The sequence below is a fragment of the Lepisma saccharinum genome, chromosome 13 (assembly GCF_977018435.1).
Source record: "Lepisma saccharinum chromosome 13, izLepSacc3.1, whole genome shotgun sequence".
Classification (NCBI taxonomy): domain Eukaryota; kingdom Metazoa; phylum Arthropoda; class Insecta; order Zygentoma; family Lepismatidae; genus Lepisma; species Lepisma saccharinum.
Genome location: NC_139241.1, coordinates 38,999,445 through 39,019,083, shown reverse-complemented (window position 1 = coordinate 39,019,083; position 19,639 = coordinate 38,999,445). Strand labels below are relative to the sequence as shown.

General features: G+C 35.8%; 1 protein-coding gene across 4 annotated transcripts in view; it reads left to right on the top strand.

Moving 5' to 3' along the window:
• Window positions 1-19,639, top strand: part of LOC145997240 (uncharacterized) — a 200,230-nt gene that overhangs the window by 160,631 nt on the left and 19,960 nt on the right. For all 4 annotated transcript variants that reach the window (XM_083134067.1, XM_083134068.1, XM_083134065.1 and 1 more), the window contains exon 4: window positions 5,036-5,158. In XM_083134067.1, coding sequence (XP_082990193.1) covers window positions 5,036-5,158 — 123 coding nt within the window. The remainder of the gene's footprint in view (window positions 1-5,035; window positions 5,159-19,639) is intronic.

Sequence of the window (19,639 nt, the reverse complement as noted above, 5' to 3'; positions counted from 1 at the left end):
TTCTTTGCCAGAACAACCACTCAACAAAGAGTGTGGCATTGTTAATTTGGATAAGTACAAAAATCAGGGCACCCACTGGATCTGCTATCTTAAATATTTAAACAATGAGGCATTTGTGTTTGATTCATTTGGAGGTGTTCCACCTGAAAATTTAATAAAATATCTAAAATCAGCTAATCTTTATTACAATAATGCCCGTGTTCAAAATTTCAAAGATGTTAATTGCGGACATTTGTGTTTATCTGTTCTTAGATATATGTCTCAAATAAATAAACCATCAATTGAAAATTTTCAAAAGTCCCTGTGGTATCTGAAACATCATGGGGGTATTCCATCTCACCAGCCAAAATTCAATATTAAAACTCAAATTACATGATGATATAGTGTATCCCAAAACAATAGCTCTCAGAGCATTTTATGGCATGTACTTGATCCCTAATATTACACACCACAACAACACAATTGCAGTAGGGGATCAAAAAATTGTCATCACTCCAGGGCAATATAATCTGTCCACTCTAAATGCTCAATTACTCAGAGGTATAGTATTAACTCAAAATTCTGTTACTCACAGAGTAGAGATTGTATCTGCTACAGAAACAGTGGATCTGGGTACTATAGGAGAGCTGTTAGGCTTTGAGAACAACACAAAACTTGAACCAGACATCAAACACACTGCTATTAATATACCTAAATTTCTATCCATAGAGACTCTGAATATTCACTGTAATGTGGCCGAGGGTATGATCACCAAATCAAATGGCATAGGCACTCACAAACAAACTGGCATCATTGCAACATTTAAACCTAATTCTGAATTTATGGAGCCCATCATCTACACTCCATCCCCAACATTATATTTTCCTGTGTGCCATAATAGAATAGATAACATTGAATTGATGGTCACTAATGAAAAAGAAGAATTAGTTGATTTTGCTGGAGCCACAACAACTGCAATCATAGAGATTAATATTTAAATAAAAATACATACAAAAAAAATGGAAAATATTGAGAGTTATGAGCTTCAATCATTCCCCCCAAACAGGAGGACATTTGCAAATTTAAATCAACCCAACACAGAAATTGAGGTTGATCTTGATGTAGGGGATGGCTTTATACACCCCCACAGAGCAGATCTATACATCAAATTTGATGTTGTAAAGCTCGATGGAACAGATTATCCGGCAAATTCAAACATAAGATTGGTGGACAATTTTGTGCCGCATCTGTTCTCTGAAATTGAGATCAGAAAGCATGGTGTTGTTATAAACAGAGTGGATTATCCCGGCATTACCTCCACAGCTTTGGCCACACTAAAATTATCCAAAACCGAGGCTTCTTACTACAAAATAGGTGGATTTGAGGCTGGTGATAAAATTATATCCAAGAGCCACACAGTGCTGTTTCCAATGCGCCTGTTGCCAGGATTCTTCTCAGATTACAAAGATATTATGTGGAAGGGTGGTTTAAGAATCACATTTAGAAGAGCTGACAATGATAATAATGCTTTGATGAGGTACAGCACATTAAACTCTACATGGGAAGCTCTGCCCAATACCCTACCTGATGAAGGCAAATGCATTATTCAGACTATGGAGCTAAGAATCCCAGTTGTTGAATATGAGGCCAGTTATGCTCTTAAATACAAAGCTGATATAATAAAAAATCCACAGGTTCCTTTACAATTTTATACATATCAATGTGTACAGAAGCCTGCAACTGGTACTTATTATTAGTTTGATGCTACAAATTCATTCTCCAGTATACAATATGACATGCCGGATTTTGTGGTGGTACTGTTTCAAACTGGAAGACACAATAATCAGGAAAAAAATTCAAGCAGATTTGATAACTGCAACATCAAGAACATATATCTTAAAAATTGCAGAAATGAGGTATTCCCCAGAGAAAATTATAATTTAGACATGTCCAAGGATGATTTCCTCAAATTATATGAAGCATTTACAGCATACAAAAGGGTCACTACTGGCAATACTGACATGTATTACACACCAGATGAATTCAAAGCACAGAGACGCATGTTTGTCATCAACACTTCAAAAAGGAAACAAGTTGTGGTTAATGACAGGACAAACATTAAAATTATCTATGAATTCCACGATACACTCCCCGATGACACCATATGTAGTGTTATTCTCATAGGTGAAAAATCATATGTTTATGATGTAAGAAATGAGAGAGTCACAGAGCAATTCTAGAGGGCCGGCTCAAACACAGAGCTCTTGTTTTACAAGATAGCAATATTAATATTTTGCCATCGGGGAGGCCCATATACTCTACTAGGTTTGAAACGGGGGGTCTTTTTATTATAAAACATATAAGCCATGGAACTATGTCTACAGCACTTCTGCTCGTGGCAGGGAAGCTCAAATACAGCACTTCTGCTCGTGGCAGGGAAGCTTTTATATATATTACTTACCTAAATTTAACAGCCCTTCTGCTCGTGGCAGGGAAGCTCAAATACAGAAATATGAAATGAATAATCTGTAAGTTCCACTCGTGTTTATATTATCAGAACGAGACAAAACCTGAACCCAATTCAGGCTTATATGACATGACAACATGCAAAAGGCCAATGTTCTCTTTACTAAGAATTTCCCTTGGAGTTAATGACATGATGGATGGCATGCAATTTTCCCTGAAAGGGCACAGTGTAGATTATATCTCTTGCATGCCAGCAGATATAATCTCCCAGGCGTGCATGATTTATTGCTGGCCGGGACATGGGACTGATCAAAAGATTAGAAGAACATGAAACAGCCTGCCCTTGACCTATTGTATTGATCGGGAAGTTTTGCTTGCATAAGAATATAAGTATTTTTCGCTTAATTTCAAGTGTAGCCAAAACAATATCAAGAGGGGCATATTTTTGACAAGCTTATAGACAACAAACTGAGAGATTCAGCCTTTGTACATATGGCGGAATCAATCTGAGGGGGGGCTCATCATTTCTACACTAAAATTCAAGATTTCTGGGATTTTGACAGAAAAAACACACTGTAAACAATAAAATCTTATGGGAACTTGGCATTGTTTTAAGTATAGGCAAATCGGGCTGTTGAGGCTTCTTCTTTTCTACACTAGAATTCAGAATTCTTAAAATTAAGAGCATATCACACTTGAAGAATTGGGGTATAAGCCCCTCTTGGCATTGTTTTAAGTGTAGGCAAATCGGATTGTTCAATCAAATAACCTCTTCTTTTCTACACTTATAAGTTGAGTTTATAATATTGTATTTTATACTACTGCTGTACGATCCTCTTCAACACTCGATGGTCTCTGGAGGTCAACATGCGAGGTTAGCCTGCGTGCTTTTGGGTTGTACACGTCCCTTCACTATAACATCGGAAACAGTGGACAGAGGGATGTTTAGGAGGGTGGAAATCTCACACACAGAATTCCTACACAAGTGGCACCCAACCAACTGACCACGTTGAAAGTCTGAGAGTTCCTCAGACCATCCCATACTGCTATCTCACACTGTCTGCAGACTACTGAGTTCGCTGACTATGTGTTCCGCACGGTAGATGGCAGTACTGTGTCGCCCTCTATGATAAACACACGTTTCGCGGTGTGTCCGGATACTTTTGATCACATAGAGTACATTTGTTGAAAAATATTAGAAATATGATTTCTCTAAACATTCGGTAACTTTCACCTGATTATGGCATCTTACTTTCACCTCATCTTGTTTGAAGCCATAAAAATGAGACAGCGAAAATGCTACATACTCAACCTTCTAATGTTTACCTGTTCCGGGTATCTCTAGAGCAAGCGAACGGAAACAAGTCTCTGCGCAAGTAGTGATGCGAGACGACTCCACCAATGAACACGTGAAAGGGAACTGGATTGCGTGGAGGGGACTAGTGACTACAGTTACCAGCCGTCGAGTAGCGTATACGGCTTCGCCCTACCCACTCGATTCCCTCCCTTCTCTGCCACTTTGCGCGGCTTTGCTCCAGAGATAATCGAGACAGAGTGTACACTATTTACAATGTATACAAAATTAATTTTGTTTTAATTGAAATTTCCTGTATTGTTTATTTTATATTTTGTGTTTTGTACAGATCATTTTAGAGCACGTAGTGCAGAAGGGTTGCATGTATTATTGTTGCATTTGACCTACATTAACATGGTAAAGTGGCCTATTGACTACTTATGGGAGAACGAGGTCTGAATGGCCTCATACGTGATAAAATTTATGGAACAACTAATAAAATATCTCAAGTATCCTCGCCACAGCACATGTTTTCACTCAATTAACAATAAACACATTGTAGCAGATACTAATAATAAACACTATTGATATCGAAGAACCTTCCTTCAATTACATGTATTAGAATTCCGCCGACATCTGTGGCGGAGTGACTAACATAAAACACTATGACGCTAGGGGTCCCTGGTTCGAATCCCGGCCTGCGCAGGTATGTTCTTTGTGAGAGTTTCTTCATCAATTTCATTACATAATCACTTATCCTCATTGTCGCGATTAGTCAAAAGTGGCGGAAAAGCGACGATAATAACAAAAATCAAATCATACTTATTAAAATTCTACAAAAATCAAATCATACTTGTTCAAATTCTGCAAAAATCAAATCATACTTGTTAAAATTCTTCGAAAATCACACCATACTTGTTAAAATTCTACAAAAATCAAATCATACTTGTCAAGATTCTACAAAAATCTAATTATGCTTCCTAAAATTCTACAAAAGCAAATTTTTGGTTCACTTCAAAATGTCTAAACAAAAACAACAGGTTAGTTAATAACCATTTTACTAAATTAAACAATTGACGTCATAACACAAGAAAAGTATTCTACCACGTATGGTGGACTACTGAAGTAGGCAGAGGTGTAACAATTTATAAAATGTTTGTGTTATTAATTCTGTTTTTTTAAAAAAAATGTATTTTGAGACTTAACTGGTAATACGCCCTACGCCCCTGTTTTTCACCTGTTTACTTTGCCTTAAAAATTGCTTATCAAATTAATATGTTTTACTTCTCGTTACAGAAAATCAATTCTCTTCTGGACGCCGGAACGAAATACTTCGGTGACGTCACAGAATACCAGAGGACCGGAAGATGGCCAGGCGCCAATGCCCGCACGACGACAACGCCAAAACCGGATGAAACGGTAGAGAACGAAGTTGAACATGAATTTATAGGTTACAAATAAGCTGATTGAGCAAGCCGAGTTCAGGACAGAACGAGCCTTTTGGCCATGACAGTTTATCGTATTTTATAGACCTTGTACCAAAGAATTATGTTAGTGCTGTTTAAGAAAAGCAATGTAGTCAGATATTTACACAAACATCACTCAAGGATGTACAGTCAGATTCAGAGAAAAGCGTTCTCAATTTGTCCTCCACCATATTTGTTCACTGTGCAGTGTGCGCAAACACAGGCTAACACTACTAGCATGACATTTACCCTATAAGCACATAAGATGTACATTGTACAGTTGACGACACAGATAATAGTAGGCAATGCAAAGTGTCCCTGAATATGTTTTCTACACTACAACTCTTGGTTTAAGATTTTTTGCAAAGTTACTTTTTAAAGTAACCGAGAAATTCATTCAAAAAGTAACTCAGTTATAGTTACTAGTTTCAAAAAGTAATTCAGTTATACTAACGCCAAAGTAATTCTAAGTTTCTTTTACAATTACTGTATTTTGAATCATCTGTAACTCTTAGTATTTTTCGCCGGCCTCCGTAGCGGAGTGGTTAGCACATCGCGCTACGACACCAGGGGTTCCGCGTTCGAATCCTGGCCTGGTCTTGGATGTTTGTGAGTGTCCATTCATCAATTTCATAATATCATCACTCATCCCCATCCAAAAACCAAAAGTGGCACAAAAAGCGAAGTAAAAAAATCAATCAATCGTAGTATTTTTCCTAACGACATCCAAAATTAAAATTATTTTTTTAAAAGTGATAATATACCTGATCTATGTTTAAATATGAAAATATGAAGGTGAGAAATTCAAAACCATTCAAAGTTTCCTTCCATGCAAAAACGTAAACGAAAGTAACTGAGAGGAGCATAGGGGCTCACTTTTAGAGGGAAAAAACAAAGTACTATAAACTCCTCCAGAAATCCTTAAGAGGAGCAGATATTTTATAAATTTACTTATGTAAAATAATCTTCGTGGCAAGATTGCTCCTTTCAAGTTTACTTGACGTTGCAGCTGCAAAGTAAGTGCTTATTTCATTACTTGATTCTCAACAACAGTAACTACGTTATAGTTTTTCTTCTACAAATTAAGTGAGTTACAGGTAGGGCTACTCTTTAAAAAGTAACTGAGTTACAGTTAAGCTTCTTAAAAAGTGCCTGAGTTACACGTAGGGTTACTCTTCAAAAAGTAACTGAGTTACAGTTAAGCTTCTTAAAAAGTACCTGAGTTACATTTAGGGCTACTCTTTAAAAAGTAACTGAGTTACAGTTAAGCTTCTTAAAAAGTACCTGAATTACAGGTAGGGCTACTCTTTAAAAAGTAACCGAGTTACAGTTAAGCTTCTTAGAAAGTAAATGAGTTACAGGTAGGGTTATTCTTTAAAAAGTAACTGAGTTATAGTAACTCTTCTCAAAAACTATCGAGTTACTGGTAGGCCTACTCTTGAAAATTCGCTGAGTTAGACTAACTCTCCTTAAGAATTACCTGTTAAAAAGTAACTGACATACAGTTACTCGATTTAAAATGTTAAGTGATGAATCTAAAGAGACCAAGTAATTAGAACAATAAGTAAATAAACAGAGGACAGCAACCTCTATTCCAATATGCAACCGTAGAAGAAGAAATAATCCAAAGAGCTAAAGATAATTATCTTACTATTATCTAACTGTCGCTGTCACAAGAAACAAACCAATAAATGTGGTGATGGACAATTTGTGTCCGCTTAATTCCGATCTTGATTGTATTGGGGCATTACTTTCACTGTGGCCAGTACCTGTACGGGTTTCTTGTATGCTCAATTTTGCAGCTGTTGTATTCTTGAGTGTTGCTCAAAGAGTCCATGACATTTGTTTTTGATTGATTGTGTGAATCTTAAAGGATCAGACAAGGTTAAATTGTAGAGCTGTTTCAAATGCTTCTTCTCAGGGTCAATTAAAGTGGTCTTCAATTGTGTTAGGGTCGGACAACAATGTTATGCATTGTTTTCTACCCGTAGGGCCTGTTCCTCATTTGTCTTTGTCTTCTCGATGTGCTTCTTTATCCATTACACTCGGCATGGTGGGACTAGGCATACAATTTTCTGATTGTTAAATTTGTTTTACTCTTATGGATAATCCTCAAAGATGAACAATATACTTTTAAGTAAAGTCTGCTTAGGTGGTTGTAGCTGCTAAAATTCTTGTCTTCTCATGACTTCCTTTCCTCTCTCTCTCTCTCTCTCTCTCTCTCTCTCTCTCTCCCCTTGATTCCCTTCTCTTTTATTTTACCTCTCTCTCCTTCCAAATTTTCCCTTTTCCTTATCGGTTTCTCCTTTTTCTGTCTCTCCCTGTCTGTCAATTCATTGTTTCCTTTCCACTTTTTATCTCTCTCTTTTTATTTTTGTATCCTTCTTCAAGTATCTCCCTCTTTTACTTTTTGTTTTTCTGTATTTTATTTCTTTTCCTTCCTTTTCTATCTCGTTCTTTACGTCTGTCTTCTCGTTTCTGTTTTCTTATTACTTCTCATTCTCTTTCGTTCCGAATTTTGTCTTTCCTTCTTAATCGCCTGAATTCTTGTCTTGCTTAATATTATTAATTTATCCTCTTCCTCAATATGATTTTTCGTTTTATTTTAAATTTCTTCTTGTCACCATAGTTATTTCTCTTCTCTAACTTTTCTTTGTTTCGTTTTTAATTAATCTCTCTTCTTGTTTCTGCATTTCCCTTCTTTCTTGTTCTTTACTTTTAAAATTAATGAAAATAAATTATAATTATTTATCTTTTTCTTCCCTTTTCCTTTTCCATCACTTTCTCTCTCTGTGTGTGCGCTTCTTGCTTTATTCTAAATGATTATGAAAATATCTATTTTGGTGGGCAGAAGGGTAGGTAAAACTATTTCAGTGTCAGCCTAAGCCCACCCTAGCCCCTCTGGGGGCAATACTTCCTCTCGAGACATAAAAATAATCAGATTACTAAGCTACTTGTTTCCCACTTAGAACAATGGAATTCAAATCTCCAGTCTATAGGTTCAGTTCAGCAGTACCTGATAATTAGACATTTTACAGAACCTTTAATTTTAAATTCTAACAAAGACTAAACTTTAAAACAGTGGAAATTGGAAGAATATATTTTCAACTTTATCAAGTTTTTAACACTTCATCAATGTCTCTAGAATATTTCCTAGATGGCGACTCTTTCCATCTATATCTACAAGACATTTGTTCACATTTTAAACTACTTCTAATTATTCACCATTTACAATTTATTTAATAGCGTTAATACATAGAATCCACTGTATGATTATGTAAGCCAATATTTGTTTTACTATTTGGACAGAAGTTGATTTTGTTTCAACGCTCCGAGACTAATTCAAAATTATGAGGAATTAAATCTAAGACTGAATTATGTGAAACACGATAGCAGATCATCGAAGCATAGGATTCTGTTCTATTGAAGTTTGAGATTTATAGATCTTCCACAGACGATAAACAAAAAACTAAACAATAAATATTGCATTTATGTCAGATTTTACTTTTCTTATGCTGATCAAGTTTATCACATCAAAAATCGGTATCGAAGATGTACGTAATACAAAAAGGTGCTGAAAAATGGCGCAATTTTTGTTTAATTATGGTTTTCTTCGTAATATTATTTCATTTCATGACTTACTCGTTAATTTTCTCTAGATTGGTGATAATGTTTCTTTGCATTTTAGAATTCTTATTGTATACAAAACAAGGTGTGTACTAGGATAATTTGGCCTAACTCCCGGAAACAGCCTTGACACAATACTATTCGAAAACATAAAAATTAGCAGCACAAATCACAAATTTGGAAATTTTCGTATGAAGATCAAATAGGTGGAGCGTTTTATGAACCTTCCAGCCCTTTATCGAGTCTGTATTTAGGTACATTCAGCTCCTAACATGTTTAGAAAATCGGTTACTAACCCTAAACCTGACCTAACCTAACAACGAAGGCATTATTGGAATTCTAATTGTGAAAATTTGCATTTTAGTTGTTTAGGAGGTTTGGTGCTATGAACATGTTTTAAAAGTTGGATGTGCCTCCAGTCCGATCACCCTTTTTTTTCCTTCAGCACTTTCTACACATACGTAACTAACTATTCATCACACACAGCACCAAGGTGTATCATCCAAAAGAAATTCATACACAAAAGCACAAGGGGTAAACCAGCGTATACCCATAGCACAGCACATTTGGAACTAAAACAGCTCTCCCATTGGTTACCTATGGATTGCATTATAGCAGTCACTGGGGCCTTAAGTATCTTATCTACTACTATCGTAATGTGCTAAAATGTTATTCTCTAAAATTTATAGATCTCCGGATAGACATAATACTGAATCATGAAATTATTTTCTATTGTCTCAACAATATTAGTTTTAATATGTCATAAAAAATTTCCACAACTCATAAAAAATAAACAGACAATTTAACCTTGTTAATCTTTTAAAAGTTACAGTCAAACAACATATCCATGTATTATTTTTTAGATATGCGTTGTTTACATTTACTATACTTTTTATTGCAACAACTATATATTAATCTATTAACGGTACCTAGTAAGATATAATTCATTGTCCGAATTTTGTATTATGTTACCATACTATAATTTATGTATTTATTCACATTTATTTATATACACCAGAAATGCATATGCGAACTTCTTATTTTGTATAAAAATATATTTATTCATATGTAATGACAAATGTAATGGGCAATTATAAACTGTAATAAAAGACATACAAAAAAATACAAGGTCTATAATATTTTTACGATAAATCTCAAGCTATAGTTCTCACTGTCTACTTGCTTGCTTAATCAGTTCTTCTTAATACTATCCATTAATTAATTTCATTAACTGCCTCGTGGAAACTCTAAACTAATTGGAATATTTACTTCTAAGTTTAAATTAATGACTCATATATGTGTTAAACTGTTATCTTAACTAGGAATGATTAATCTGATGGTAAGAGCCACAATTCACAGTTACCGTTGGAGCCAAAATGGGAAGTTTCTACATAGTCAATCTATTATTGAAACTTTTACAAAAAAACATACATTTAAATCATCACATTTACGTACATAATTAACGTAATTGTAACTGTATAGTTCCTGCAGGGACGTATTATTATTATTCATACCACCTTACTTGAGTTTAAGCTTTGGTTTTAAAATTCACTTTATGAGCAAGAAGGCTAGTTGGGACTAGACCTACAGTTTAAAGTGGTATCTGAACCCCACCGGGTATCGACCCCTTGATTATACCACCTTCATTATTTAAAAAAATTACCTTCACTCCAAGATTCTCTCTCTTTCATATTGGCATGTTTGATTCATGGTTTGCTGTCCTATTTTTACTCGGGTACGTCAACTCTTTAGGACCACCCTGTATTTTGTTGCAGTGAAATCAATAAACATCTACTTAATTTAGAAATGTTAAGTAATGTCAATAATAAAATACAGTAAGTAGAGATATTAGACCGGTTCTACGTCATACTTGGTACGAGGCCTATTATTTTTATTAATTTAAGCACAATGGAAAACCTATTTTGACAATGTTTTTGTCGATTTTATACTATTGCAAATCTGTGATTTTTCACCTCGTACTTGGTACGAGTGGTACGAGGCCTATTATTTTTATTAATTTAACCACAATGGAAAACCTATTTTGATAATGTTTTTTGTTGATTTTATACTATTGTAGATCTGTGTTTTTTCATCTCGTACTTCATACGAATGTCATAATTTCTTACGAGTTAAAGTACACCTACACCCATCTACACCCATCCACACTCACCCACACCCACACCTATTTACTTCCGGTCTACTTCCGGTTTACTTCCGGTCTACTTCCGGTCCACTTGACAGACACCTGTGACTTTTTCCAGTTTTGTTTTTTTAAGTATACACCCACGCACACCCACGCCCACCCACACAAATTTACTTCTGGTCTACTTCTGGTCTACTTGGTTGGTTATGACGTAATAGGTGTCTTCTGATTGGTTCGATTATGACGTGATGCGATGACGTGTTGTCTTCTGATTGGCTCACTGTTTCAGATGTTTTCAAACGCCGTCCGCACTTAGGTTATTTAAATGCGAAAGCATTACAGGTCAGTCAGTATCGTGAGAGTGTTTGAAGAGTGCGGACGTGTTGTTGTAGTGCTGCTCATAATTTTTTTCATGTGCTAAGCACAGGGTGATATTTTTTATACTTGGTACAAATATATATTTTATATATAATAAAAAATAGCTAATATAAAATAAAACGTCTTGAATATTTTTGGGTTTAAAAAGCAACAACATAATCAGCCTGTAGAGAGAATTCCAGTAAACATGGATGTATTTAGAGAAATTTATCTTCAATTGAAAGGGTTACTTCTTGTTCACTTGAATAGTATTTGGTCTCATGTTGACGAGGATACTGGAAAGCACTTATTTGTATTTAATAATAACTTATCATCATATAAGTTACCTGTTAGTGGGAAAATTCAAATAAACGTTTCTCCACCGAATGCGGCAGTTTTGCACATTGGTCGAAATTTTTATAGAATTAAAATAGTACATTACTTCCTGATACGTCTTATGATGTGGAAGCTGGTGAATTTTTGTATGCTGAAATAATTGGAGAGAATGATAAATTGATTCCTCTGTTTAACGAAATAAGAATAATCTATCCTCTTATTAATATATAAAATACCTAAAAACAAAAAAACTATGGATATATTTGGTAATAGAAGGCGACAGGAGATTCCATATAATTCAAGCGAGATTGCTAGTTTAGATGTAGGTATAAAGAAACTGAAATCAGATTTACTCATATTACAGAATTCGCTAAATCTAAATATTCAAGCAGAGATTACAAATCTTCAAACTCAACTGATTGATCCTATAGTAAAAATTGATGGAGAACTCAAATCTTTGCTTGAGAAATATACTAATTTAGCTTCAATAGATAATCTTCAGAACTTAGAAGAGAATATTGCCAACTTGAAAAAAGAACTTGATAAGTTTAGACAAATCCAGAGAACAAATACCGAACAGCTGAAACAGCAATTAAATGACCAGGCAAATAGTATTCGTACCGAACTGCAAACCATCATCCAGAATATCAAAACTCAAGAAGAATATGAGCAGGTAAATGCTAGTATTGCTAAATTGCAAGAACAGTTTCAATCTTTCGAAGTTCCTACATTACAAAGTATCAAATCTGAATTACAGACGGATGAACTGCATACAGCTATAACAGAAGTTCAATCGAAACTGCAGACATTGGAAGTTTTTTTATCAATAATTTACCTTCATCTTCTGAATTAAATGCTATTGCTCGGAGCGTTGCCAGCATCAAATTGCAGTTGGAGACTTATGAAGATTTTGGGAAGATACAAGGTACCATAGCTCACATAGAAGATACTATGGCAACTATGAGAAATGAGCTAACAAGTGTACAGGAAACTCTGGAATCGAAACTGCCTGGCATTACTGATATCCTAGCTATACTTCAACAGCAAGTTACTAAGCTTGAAAGCTTGAATACTGAATCAGAATTATCGCATTTCCATCATCTTATTGACGACATTCAGTGTAAATTAGAGACACTGCAACAGTCTACACCTACGCAGGATGACATAACGCAACTGCAAGAAATTTTGAAAAATGCAGCTGATGCAACAGAACTCGATGCTATAAAATTAACTCTCACCACACTCAGAATACTGTAGCTGCTTTGCCTACTTCTCAGGAAATCAGAGCTATGAGGAGAGCAGTACATCGAATTTTAAAATCTGAGGATATCAAAATCATTCAAGCAGAAATTGCGCAAATCAGAGAAACTGTTGCCACTCTCCCCAACAATCAAATAATTAACGAACTACATGCATTATTTACAGAAATCAGAAGTCTAGTACACGATCTTGCTACCCAGAGTTCTGAATTGAAACTTGTAGAAAATTTACAAGAGATTATTTCTAATATTACGTTACAAATTACTACTCTTGAAGCAAGTCAAGAATCTTCTTTATCAGGTTTTGCTACTCAACTTCACGATCTCAAAGAGGAATATAAGCAACTGTATGTTGATGTAAAAATCAAACCTATCTACGGTGAGTTGGTTCGTACTATCAGCGAACACTTGGAATCGGTATTAAGCAGACTAGACGACGTAGATAATCGTCAATTTTATTCTATGGAAATTGTTAGGCTACAAAGTGTTCCAAATGCTCAAGGACACTGGACGTACGCCAATGCTGGCAATGTTTACAAATTATATCTGTACAGTCAGGTACACTGGCGAAATTTAAAAAAAGGTCTCCCTCCTCTCAGTTAGTTTGGAAGCAACAAACAAAAACCGATATTGAATTGGAAACACTCCAGCGTCAATGCCGAAACTCTATGCAAGATAAGGAAGAGCTGCACAGTTGTCAGTCGTGAACACCACACGGAAGAGCAATGTTAACCATGAGTCATCAAGGAATTAGCACAGCGTTTCTTTCTGTGGTCATTCGGCCTTGGAAGAAATATTTGTTGTCCATTTTGAGCTTTCAAGAAATCAGGTTCTGAGCTGGCGATTTATTTCCTTCATGAATGAAAATAGGTTGTTCATTTTCATCGTTTCTTTTCTCTCTTTGGTCATTAGCTCTAAAACAAATATAAAAAGAAAACTAGCAAAGAAGGTCGTTTCTTTCGGCACGTGACAGGCATATGTGGTAACTTTGCTATTTTTACGACCATATTATATCCCTCTTGTTTACTTTCAACGATAAGGACGAATGTTGGAGTGACCGGAAAAAAATGAACGAACACAATAAGCTCTTAAATATTACCCAAGCCTCGAAAATAGATTCCGCTCCCAGTGGCAGAGTGGTTATCACATCACGCTACGACGCCAGGGGTCCCGCCTTCGAATCCTGGCCTTGGCATGGATTTGTGAGTGTCCATTCATCAATTTCATCATATCGTCACTCATCCCCATATTTGATTGAGTTTGATTGATTGTGTTTGTGTTTGAAGTCCACTTTATGCACGGTAAGGCTAATCAGGACTGGACCTAGAGTTTAAAGTGGGATCCGAACCACTATGTGCCTCCACCGGGTATCGAACCCGGGAACTCTTGATCACAAGGCGACGATGATACCACTGCGCCATCGGGAAGGCCTCCCCCATATTTGCAACTTAGCCAAAAGTGGCACAAGAAGCGAAGTAAAATAAAGCAAATCAATGAATCAATCAATCGAACATAGGGTCTCCGGTTTCATAGGGCAATATGCAAAGCACTCGGTCATGAAGACCCTCGAAATTGAAATAATAAGTGGAACAAAAAACCTGATATTAGAGTATTTTAAGAGTTTAGGCAGATTAACAATTCACGTCAACCTACAACAATTTCACCTGTATTGTGTGATATATGGTTCTGCCCTAATATAATCGAACGTGCTCTTGCGATAATAGTTACACATTTCCGTCTTGCAACACACAACCTCGACTCGGCACGATATGTGCATTTCCTTGCCCCTTTTCTGTATTATTTTCTATTTAGGATATATTACGTTGCCTTTTTGCCTCTTGGTTAATCCGTGTCGATGAGAATGATTAACCGATTGATAACATGGATGTGATGGGGAAAACATGCCTTAATCATGGTTCGAACTTAAGACCTCTGTCTTCAAAGCACGTTACAATCTGCCACGTGTGTCTTTTCATCTCCAGTCACCATTAATTTCAAGAGGTAGAAATCGACGTTACTCAAGCAAATTGTATAAATAATTTCCATGACCATAAACATTTGTTGCACTTGTTGAGAGAAATCCATACCCTCGTAATGTTATAAGTAAACGTCGATCTAGTTGATGTCCCAGGAACCCTTCCTTGCACGAAAATCACACTGTGTCCACAGGATTTACGACTGAACGCTTACTAAAGTAATTGAAATGTGCATCCCCATTTCCATTAATTGTTCACTCTTCGTATATTTTGAGGTCAGCTAATTCGAACATACGACCCTAAGACAGCTACACACTGCCAAAAAAACTGCAGTGTCAACAAAGTAATTACTGTATATTTATATATTTTATTTTTGGTAATGGAATATTTTTCCCGTCACATTATTTATGTTTGATTTGGTTTATTTTACTTCGCTTTTCTGCCACTTTTGGCTAAACGCGACGATGAGGGTGAGCGATGAAATGATGAAACTGATGAAGGTACAGTCACAATGAACACCGAACGAACACAATGCCGAGGCGGTGTTTAAGCAGGCTGTGTTAACCACTCTACCACGGAGGCCGGAATCCTTTTTAGTTAGGAGAAATCGTTCCTTGACAGCGAACTAAGAACAGTTAATATGCGTCACGTCAGAGTTATAATATTTTAAATTTCTAACAATCAATTGGGATTTACTCTTAACCATTTTTTTGCCTATATAAAAACTTCCACACAGTTAAGATCGTTTACACTAAGGACAACAGCGTTAAAGTCTATGCTTTAAGGAATGATTAAGCACACTATGATTACGGAAAATAATAATTCACATGACTATAGTGATGCATTACATCGGTGAAACATTAATTTTCGTTCAGGAAGAAATATTGAAAAACGCAGGGACACAATGACCAATTGATTTATTTATTTTACTTCGCTTTTCTTCCACTTTTGAGTAATCACATAGATAAGGATGAAAGGTGTGTTGAGACGAAATTTGTGAAAGGCAATCACAAACGTAGGACACAGTCCAAACTTCACATATAATTATACTGGCCTTGTGTCTAGACGCCAGATTCTCGTTAGTCTGCAAAATATACTTCATTGTCACAATGACGTAAGCATTCGTAGAATAAATTTGTATATCATTCTCCCCCTCCCTCCAAGAAACGTGAGCTAAACTAGTGCGCATTCTGTGATATGTTCATTACTTCTCAGGAACAACTCGCGACCTTCAACTAGTTTATCCTGAAAAAAACTGCGGGTTAGGATGCTAACGGATACTTCAGGGACAATATGCAAAGAATACTGTCACATACGCAGAATGCAAAACATTTCTATTTTCTCATTTCTACTACAACCCTGGCGAAAAAAAGACGGCTGGAGCGTGGTGCTGATCGTATCTCCTCTAAAATGGACGAGCTCGAGAATATGCGGTGCCCTACTACCACATCCCTTAAATGTGCCTTCAATGCACGTTGCTATACGCACGAGGAACTTTACCTAACCTTTACTACTACTAACTACTCATGCCAGGAATTTTGATATTTTTTATCCTTTTTTATTTGCCCATTGCTTACCTGGTTCATTCCCAGCCATAACACCAATTATTCGATGCAATAAAAATACGCCAAACTTAAAAAGAAACAGGTGTCGGCGTGCGCACGCACACACACACCGAGAGAAAGGGGGTTAGGAACACAAAATTCTTCCACAAACTGCCCAGATCATGCCTGACAAGACTCCAACAGAAAGCTTTCCGGAAACAAATTTACGTGCGCATAGGGTAGTGATGGCCTTGTCTGCAACTGCCTTCCCCCACTTTCTTATCCAATACATGAGTAATGAAGTGTTTCCAACTACCTTGCAATCTAAATAAGAGGAGGGAGACCTTTTTTTAAAGTTCGCCAGTGTACATGATTTTTTTGTTGATGGTAGTTTACGATTTCTGAAGTTTAGTTTTGTAAAACAAACATGGAAAACATATTGAAGTTCCTCAGTTTACTATAGTACGAAAAGATGGTATACACAAGGCAGTTCAAATACCTATTGCATACTAGGATGAGTCTACCAATAAATATAAAGTACATGACGACGAACAATTATCAGTTTTTGATATTGAAATTGGTGACAAGTTAGTATTTGACATAAAGCGGTTATACCCAGAGGACAATCCATTTTATGCGATATTCTCACTTCGAACTCGATGTCAAGACAAGATATAGTTCAAGAATTACACAAATCAGCCCGTCGAAATTACAAGCGATTAAATGTAGTAACAAAAGGTATAAATGATCTGTTTCAGGCTGATCTGATTGAGATGGCCCCTCCAAGGGGGACTTTAAAAAATTTGGATAAGATAAATCATGGTTACAAATATATGCTTACAGTTATTGATACTTTTAGCAAATATGCATGGGCTGTTCCCCTAAAATCCAAGACTGGTACTTGTGTTACCGAGGCTTTTAAGTCGATATTCAGTGAGGGAAGGATACCAAAATATTTACAGACAGATAGAGGGAAATAATTTTACAATTCTATTTGCTAAGTTAATGCAACAACATAATATTAAACATAATTCTACATACAGTGAGTGATCTGAAAGCTAGTATAGTGGAACGATTCAACAGAACATTAAAAAATCGCATGTGGAGACAATTCACTCTGCAAGGCAATTATAAATGGGTGCAAATGTTACCCGAGCTAGTTCATGATTACAACAATACAGTACACAGTACTATTCACATGAAACCTGCTGAGGTATCAAATCTGATGAGCAACGATTGATTTCTACTGTTTATTGTAAAAAGTATACATACACTATCAAGAAGCCAAAGTTTAAAATAGGGGATCAGGTAAGGGTCAGTAAATATAAACAGTTATTCGAGAAGGGTTTCACAAAAATTGGAGTACGGAGTTATTCTCAGTGGTTCAAGTTTTACCAGGGAATAGAAATACATATATCATAAAAGATAATCATAACAAAATATTGAAAGGGAGATTCTATGAAGAGGAACTTAGTAAAACAAAATATCGAGATACATATCTAATCGAGAAAATATTGAAGAAGAAAAATAATAAATTGTATGTGAAATGGTTAGGTCTGCCAGACAAAAGTTGGATAGAAGCAAACCAGGTGATTGTTTGATACCAACTTGGAATGTGGTACAGCGTTTACCAGATGTAGTGGAAACAATAACAAAAATGGAGAGTTGTTACCTGGTAACATAAGATGCCTTATTGCAGGCCCATCAGGTTGTGGAAAAACCACTTTGCTGGTTGATAATTTCTTGCTTGCCCCCAATTGGCTAGATTGAAAAAATAGACACTTGTATGTATTCTCAAAGAGTTTAGAACAACCGAAATACCAACAACTCATGAAGCTGTACGAGGGACTGGGCGTAGCTACATTTGCATCAACAATAAAACCTCTCGACCAATGTTTGAAAAATTCTGTTGTGTTTGATGATGTTATTCTAGAAAATCAGAATGAAATTAGAATTTTTTTTACACAGGGTCGTCACAAAGAAATAGACTGCTTTTATTTAGCTCAAACTTATTCCAAAATTCCCAAACAGTTACTACGAGATAATACAAACTTCATCTGTTTGTTTCGTCAAGATCATACTAATTTGAAACATGTATACGATGATTATGTGGGAGGAGACTTAAATTACAACCAATTTTAAAAATTCTGTTCATCTTGTTGGAACAGCGACGATTTTGGATTTGTCACTATCGACATGACTCGTAAACCTAACAATGGTAAATTTAGAAATAAAATCAATGACTTTTTAAAAGTTGAAACGATATAAAATAACCATTAATAAAAAAAACAAAAATATGACAAAACATAAAATAGAAGATAATTCGAAATTACGAGAGTACTTGTCCAAACGTTTCAAAGGTTGGAAATCAGAGAATCGAGGTTTTTACGAACAACACAAGCGTCAAGACCAACCTATTATCGATGCAATCAGTGGTCTTGGTAAAGAGATTAACAGTGTGACAGAACAAAATAAAAACCTCATCAATGAATTGGTACCTCTTACTGCTAAAAATTATGCAGATGTTCCTCCTACGCCATTGTCTAGCATCCACACTCCTCTGGTACTCAAGGAACCACCTGCTAAAGCAGCTAAAGAAGAGTCAGAGAAAATCGAGTTGGGTCCTCTGGCAAGGGATTATTTGAGTACAGGAAAATTCGAAAAATATGAAGTATTTGGATTATATCCAACTATGGAGGGTAATGAAGGCGTAGTATGGAAAAATTGGCTAGTCTAAAGTAACATTTGAAGGGGACAACATAAATGTTAATTTGGGTGGGAGAAACAGCTGTTCCAGATATCCTGGTACCGTAGGGCTATGGGAGCTCACTACCAAAAAACAACCAAAACATTTTACAGAAGATGATTATCAAAGTTACTCTGAAATTTTGACACTCTCTGATGCTTTGTACCAAAATAACGATGCCAGTCAAAAGCGTGTGAAATCGAGCAGCGGGGATAAATACAAAAATCTGATTAAACCTATCTGGAATCAACTCAAAACCGGTAGTGGTATAAAACAATACAATACTCTACCTAAGGAATTTGTATGGGTAAACGATGTGAGAAAACTTATAGATAGGTTGCTTGTTATAGCAGGAGAGGAAAATGCTGGCAACAATAATTTCCATAATGAGAAAATGGGTATTGTAAATATGATTAGTGACAAATTAGCTAATTTTATTGTAAACG